At 40.9% G+C, this 7,336-nt stretch overlaps 1 protein-coding gene across 2 annotated transcripts; it reads left to right on the forward strand.

Annotated features, from left to right (window-relative positions):
* Positions 1 to 18: 18 nt before the first annotated feature.
* Positions 19 to 7,106, forward strand: thg1l (tRNA-histidine guanylyltransferase 1-like). 2 transcript variants are annotated; one of them, XM_030397241.1, is made up of 7 exons: positions 19 to 702; positions 901 to 1,101; positions 1,216 to 1,392; positions 1,481 to 1,650; positions 1,767 to 1,855; positions 3,558 to 3,665; positions 5,826 to 7,106. In XM_030397241.1, exons 2-7 carry the CDS (start codon positions 911 to 913, stop codon positions 5,985 to 5,987), a joined length of 897 nt encoding a protein of 298 aa, XP_030253101.1. In that variant the 5' UTR covers positions 19 to 702; positions 901 to 910; the 3' UTR covers positions 5,988 to 7,106. The 2 variants fall into 2 exon arrangements, with proteins under 2 accessions (XP_030253101.1, XP_030253102.1); XM_030397242.1 differs by having other exon boundaries at positions 991 to 1,101.
* The last annotated feature ends 230 nt before the right edge of the window (positions 7,107 to 7,336 follow it).

The raw sequence follows: 7,336 nt of genomic DNA on the forward strand, positions 1-7,336 counted from the left end.
CTCCGCACCAATTTCAAACACTTTAAACATCCTACAATACATCATGTCCGTCATGTGCTGCATTTTAATCCCGGAAGCGCTGTTTTGTGTTTTGTTTGTTTTACTCCAGTAATTTCATGAGTAGTGACTCATTTATGCACACATATCTGTTAAAACTCAACGAAAATCCAACAGAAAAGAACCAAACCCACAACCGGACTACAAGTTTCGTGTTTTCTGTCATCATCGCTTCCTCATACACGATCTTTGGTAACATTCTCTCCTTCTTCACCACAAGATGGCGCCGAAACACAGACCGTGGTTGTAGCTTAAATGTAAATCGCCTCGTTTTGATAGATTGTCGAATGTAGCAGCACAATAATACATGGATTTATAATAATAAATGTTTAAAGATGGCGAACAATAAGCTATTTGTGTATCATAAATTGTTTGTTAATTTTAGACACCGGAACTTATGTTCGCCGAGTCTCCGGTACCACTACGACATAACTCATTGACGGACTGTACACAAACCAACACATGTGAGCTGACAACTGTCTTGATTAAATGTATCTATCAACTGATAATTTATCTTTCATACCTTGTTAATCGTGCTAGAAATATTGGTCTCTGCCTAACTAGCGAATTAGCTTGATACAAGCGCATAAAGTGGCAAACTTACTGGCTGGTGAAGAGGACAAACACAACACATGACATCTAAGTGTAAGTAATAACTAATGTTACAATAGGGCGGAAGAAAATGTAATACTAATTATCCCTTGTCATGAGTTAGACTTATTTTTAATTTAGCTTTAACGCCCCAGTAAAAGAAGTTATGGTCCTGTTTTGTCCGAAAATATGACCAATCAGTTCGTTCTGGTAATGTGTTAGCTTAACTTCCATATTGAATGTTCTTTTCAGGAGCATCCTCATGCTGATTGCAAGAGCCTGCAGATTTGGTGGACGTGTCAGGTCTTGTGTTGTCAAATCCTTAGCTTGTTTTTCCACTAGTTCCAGCATGGCCAAGAGTAAGTTTGAGTACGTCCGCAGCTTTGAGACGGATGACAGTTGTCTACGAAACTGTTATATTGTCGTGAGACTGGATGGACGCAACTTCCACAAGTGAGTTCCCTTTTTCCCAGCTACGCATCTGTCATGAGTGATGTTGTGAATCGATAGGTTGATGCATCATTAGTTACCTTACTGTTGTTGTTATTATTGTTGTTATTGTTTTAGGTTTTCAGAGCAGCACAAGTTCACAAAGCCCAATGATAGCAGGGCCTTGGGCCTGATGTCCCGGAGTGCACACTCTGTCATGGCTGAGATGGAGGACATTATCATCGCCTATGGTCAAAGTGATGAGTTCAGCTTTGTTTTCAAGAGGACCTCCAACTTGTTTAAGAGGAGAGCAAGGTACCACAATGATGTAATTCTCACACATGTGTTTCACGTGTCACTAGATTTTGTCTCACTTTATTTCTCCTTGTCTCTCTCCGGACAGTAAGCTGATGACCCACGTGGCCTCCCAGTTCTCCTCCTCATATGTGTTTCACTGGAAGGAGTTTTTTAGGGAGCAGCCTCTCTTGTACCCGCCAAGCTTTGATGGACGTGTGGTCCTGTATCCTAGCAACCGCAACCTCAGAGACTACCTCAGCTGGAGGCAAGCAGATTGTAAGTGCATACTGTCCTCGACCTGTTTCACACATTTGACCTTTAGGTGAATACGTTCATTAAAAAGTCCAAATGTAAAATATGTGAGACTGTTCATGTGTTTCTGTGTCTTTCAGGTCACATTAATAATTTGTACAACACAGTGTTTTGGACGTTAGTACAGAGGGGAGGACTCACCACCACCCAGGCAGAGGATCGCCTAAAGGTTAGAGCAAAAGACAATCTTCAGTTAATTAATGTGAGTTTGTGTTTACATGCATGGATGCATGCGTTCATGCAAATGCGCTGCATGTTATAATGACATCACAGGGTAATACCACCGCCTTTGCATTGTTATTTATTTTGTGTAAAGAAGTCAAAAAGCTCTAACACTTCTGGAGTAAATAGAACAACTTTATTAGACCTGTGCTTTTCGGCTTGTAGCCTCATTCAGGGTCATCGAGCAGCAAACAATATTGACTTAATATGTTTATGTATATGAAATACAATCAAACACATACATCGACACACATGACAGCTAATGGAGCACTCACATAGTTAGGTTGGTTATGTGGTCATGTGGCTTCAGGCCAGCCATCTTTAAAGACTGACAAAGTGAGGGAAGTGTCTCATAAGTAACATGGATGATACCATATTTGGTCCATAAACTGAAGTAGAGCAACCAAGAGGTGGTACTTAAATTTGTACCAAGTAGAACTTTTGATAAAGTGCCATAAATAGACAAGGTAGGAAGAGCAACAAGAAACTTCATTAAAAGCATGGTAAGATGTTCCGTGATTTAAAAAAATAAGTCTATTTTCATTAAACAGTTGACTGTAAAAACACACTACAAAACTACATTGTTAATGAATTATCTAAGAAAATGGAAATTAACTTTTTAAATTAAAAAAAATCCAAAAAGCTCAGATTTTTCCTGATAAAAATAACATTATCATCTCTCGACTGCACTTGATCACTTCTATTGGGGTGTTAAGATCAGGAGAAGATCTTTAAAAGATGATGAATTAATTAATTAAGAGGAAACACATATTGTTTATATACAGCAAATTAAGATGTTATATTCATGAACAGATTAATTTAGATGCAACTCTGTCTACTCATGATCATGAGCATTTAGTCCAGAGAGCATTTTCCAAAACAGATACAGAACAGTTCTCCAGATAAAGAGCGTTGTGGGTCAGGATCTCAATCACAACACGTTATAATTGCATCCATATGATTATAAACAGTTAGTGGGTACATGTTTAGATTAACGGGTGGACAACGGGGGAAACATTTTGAAGAAACCTCACAGATCTCAACGACATGATGTGTACTGTCACACCGCTTTTGGAGCTGCAGCACCGGAGTGCTGTATGAGTTGACGCACTGGTGGGCTTTACACCGGAGCTACTTGGTTCAGTGTGAACAAACAAAGGTGTAGAACTTACAAGCTGTCCTCTCAGCTGTTGGTGTGGTGATCAAAATGTAATTTCCAGAATTACAAAGACTTACAGGGAGATGATAACATCTATCTCTAGAACATCAGGCCTGGCCTATTCGTGGAAGCTGCCACTGACTGACACAGCTGTTCTCTGGAAGTCACCTCATTCTCTAGTGGGCTTTGAGGGAAATCAGATGATGTGATGACAGCTGATGAGTTGTGGAAATTTTCATTGTGGCTGGATGTTTGGGCAGCATGAGTCATTCACAGCCCATCAAACCTTTGCACTTGCTACTTCCTTTATCGCTATAAAAATAGTAGAACCTGTGGGTTGCGTGGTAAATTGATGGTTTTGTGGATGGTAGGAACGAACAAGTTGTACTCTGTGCGCCCAGTGAGGCATCTAAAATGAGCTGATGTGTGTATGATCACATCCTTGATACAATTACACGCATATGTCTGACTGTGTGGTGTCTCCTCCCAGGGAACATTAGCTGCAGACAAAAACGAGATCCTGTTCTCCGAGTTTGATATCAACTACAACAATGAATCTGCCATCCACCGGAAAGGAACCGTTCTCATCTGGGAAAAGGTGAGCTACTTCCTACCCTTTATTAGTGGATTTGGGAGGAATGACAGATGGACTCCAGCCCTGTAATACGTGTGCAGCCGTCCATGCTACCAAAACAAAGAACAGAATATGCTCGGATTACGCCACACACAGAGGAAGTTGGGCGTCATTCTCTGTCCAGGACGCCATTACTTCACTATATCTTCACATAGCAAGTAGTAATCAAGTATAGCAAGTATATCAAAGATACACTATGTAGTTTTGTGCAAGACATTTTAATCAGAGGAGAAAAGGTCTTAATTTCTTTATGCCTAAACAAACTAAATAAACCAAATCTTTCTTAAGTTATGGAAAAACAACTGTTTGAGTTTGCATTATTACTTTATTAGTATTAAAATTCTGAGTTTGAATTTCTTCACCAAAACTACGTAGGCTTTTGAGGTTTATTTTGTGTCGTTTTGGTCATAGACTGCCCTCTCACATTCCTGGATTTCTTGATTATGCAGGACGCCGTAATACATGTAAGGGATAATGCCCGATGAGGTGTCCATAAACAGGAGTTAATTGCCTCCGCAAAGTCCATTAACTCCTGTTTATGGACACCTCGAAGGGCATTATCCCGCTTATACCATGGTCACTTGCCAAAGAAAAGAAATTCGGACCATTAATTTACATTTTCATGCGTTTTACAATCAAAATATAAAGGTTTTCACAAGCCATAACTTGGTTTCCCTGGTAACGCCTGAGGGTTTGACTAATACCTGGAACAGTCATTACTCTCCCATAAGATTCTTATGCAACGGAGACGTTGTTCACTCCTCCAGTAAATAGGAAGGACCATAGATACAACTTGGCAACGGGAGATATTGTAGTCTGCTCAGCCATAAGCCAGAAAGCTAACGCTATGCTAGCAAGATTCAAAGTCAATAACATTTCATACGGTTGACAAACAGTAAATATAATTTGACAGTATGCTAGCTAACACAATTAGCTAGCTAACCAGTCATGTCATTGTCCCCAAATCAATATCAAGATTTTCACGAACAAATGACCGGCCGTGTGTAACGTTACTGTGACCGCAGCCTGAAGCAGAGAGTTGAACAGCGACCGGGATGTGAGATTATTCGCGTATCAGTAAGTTTAGAGGGGAAGTGAACTTTCTGCAGCTTGTGTGTTACAGTCGCAACCCTGTGGTGTTCAGAGGATAAGACACTGAAGGACTGACGGACTGCACTCAGTGTTGGAAATAAAATATTCAGATTTGATACGCTAGTTAGCACATTGATTTACAGCAGTGAACAGTCAATTTGACTGGAACTACTTAGTAGGTGTCCATATATCAGGGGTTAATGGACACCCTGCAGCCAACCAGAATCGAGTATTCCCCCAGACCATGGTATAAATGATTATAAGTCATGTCCACGTTGCACATCCATGCTTGTGGTCATGCATTAGCAACTATACTGTACCAAAGCACAGCTCTTCCAACCGTGCCAGGGCCAAGGAAGTGTACCGTGCATGGTACAGAGCACTCACATGTCAAACAAACTGGACTTTGGGGATATCGATTGATCACTGTGAGTGCGCTTTAACAGGGCAACCTTGCATGTGTGGAGGACAGCAATCAGCAGGAACTGGGCCAATCTCCCTACCTCTTTTTGTCCATCTGATTACCAAGGCCACAAGAGTTTTTATGAGCTACCAGGATCATACGAAAACAATAGATGCAAGCCATTCAAAAGCAGAGTACGGTGGGTCTTACAAGAAAAGCGTGAAACCAGCAGCAGTTTGTTTATATGGCTCTTTATGGATTTTTATTTTAAAGGAATTGTTTGACAATTTTGGAATAGCGCTTATTTGCATGATTAAGATTGACTCGACTCTATTAACTGTCTTAAACATGAAGCTACAGTCGGGAGACAGTTTGCTTAGCATAACTTAGCATATCTTCTTTGTTTGGCCCATACAAGAACCATCATGTGGTTGTATGAGGGTCATGTGCTGGACTTTTTCTTGGCCGAGTGCTTCCTATAGTCCGGAGGATTTCAGGCAACCAGCAGAAACACAAGACAAATGTGAAACCTACAGATGTTGGAGTGGTATATTCAATGATGATGATGTAACTGTTCCTTTAGTTTACCTTTAACTGTATTGATCATATTCCTCATTCTTTGTGTCCAGCGAGATGAAACTGTCACTAAACGCGTGAAGCTACCGAATGAAGAGGAGAAGGAAGTGCCTGTGACTCGCAGCCGGAGGAGGGTGCAGGACCACCACTGTGACATTATAGGAGATCAGTTTTGGGAGGAACACCCGGACATCCTGGAGGACGACAACTGCTAACGGCTCGTGTGCTGCTGGAGGAGAAGAATTCTGAACTGTGGTCGAACCAAAACGGTTGATGTGGATTCAAACAAGCAGTGGACGGCTAACAACACAAAGCTTAACACATTTGAATTCCTTGAGAGAGCTTTTTCTGAGACTGAAGCCTTTGATGATTGACTTTGTATGATTATTCTCTCACAGCCGGGACATTTTCTTACTTTCATGTATTATAAGCTTCTGTCATAAGTTTCCTTAAACATCGTAAGTTTTCTGCCTAAAATTGCATGATGTTGCCTGTCATTTTCAAAGGGAAGCAGATGATTTCATAATAAGCTGTAGGTATTGAGGACATGCACGTCAGTGTGATAGTTCATACTGTCACAACTTCTCAGGCATCTGCCCATCCCTCTCAAGCTTATTCTAGGATTGCTTCTCCAAATATATACCCTCATTTGATATCATGAATGACATTTATGATACTACCATCACTTGATCTTTCAGCTTGTTTCCTTTTGGCCCGCTGCCTGGTTTTGCGGAGGGGTTTTTATGTGTGTGTGTGGGCAGTCTGAGTCTCATTAGTCTCCTTTTTCCCCCAATGTTTTATTGATTCAGGATCTGCAAACTGTTCAGTATCGCTTCCAGTTTGACGTAATAAACAGCGCATCTGAGGGAGGAAAAGGCAGAGTGAAGCAGAAACCAATACCTTGGCAGTAACGAGTGGCCTTGTTTTGAAGCCAGGACACCTTTTAGAGATGTGAATGGATTTAACGGCCTGCACTGTCATCAGGGCTAAGAATACATCACGCCCTGCGTACACTCTATCCTCCTGACATGTGCTCCGTGGCATATTTATCATCACACTTATAAATGACCGGCTAAGTATGAATGGCTGCTGGGGGCTTGAAGTGGCAGAGGCCTACTGTATTTTGTTACTGTAGTAGGCTCGGTTACTGTCGGGTATTAGTGTATTTTTGGTTTGCTGTCCTTGTTAAAACCATGTAGCTTCTGTACTGTACTTTATATAACCAGGATTTAACTCTTCTATTCACATTTGGGATCAAGTTTCTTCAAAGAAGAGCTCTATAATGAGTTAATGCACTATTACACGGTAATAAACAAATTAATGACATAGCCTAACTTGTGTGCTTGGATCAGTTCACTTGGACCATCGCCAGACTCGCCACATACAGTGACTCAACATATGGCCCATGTATATAAACCATAGCCTGTTGAGGCAAGTGGTGCAGTTATTTAAAGAGAGCATGTGTTTACATGCAGGACCTAAACTTAAGCCAGTCGGATTACTGGATGGAATATACAGAGGAAGTAGTTTACATAACCTCAGTTTAATTATTCTTTGAAGGTGC

Source organism: Sparus aurata, chromosome 18, assembly GCF_900880675.1.
Source record: "Sparus aurata chromosome 18, fSpaAur1.1, whole genome shotgun sequence".
NCBI lineage: Eukaryota > Metazoa > Chordata > Actinopteri > Spariformes > Sparidae > Sparus > Sparus aurata.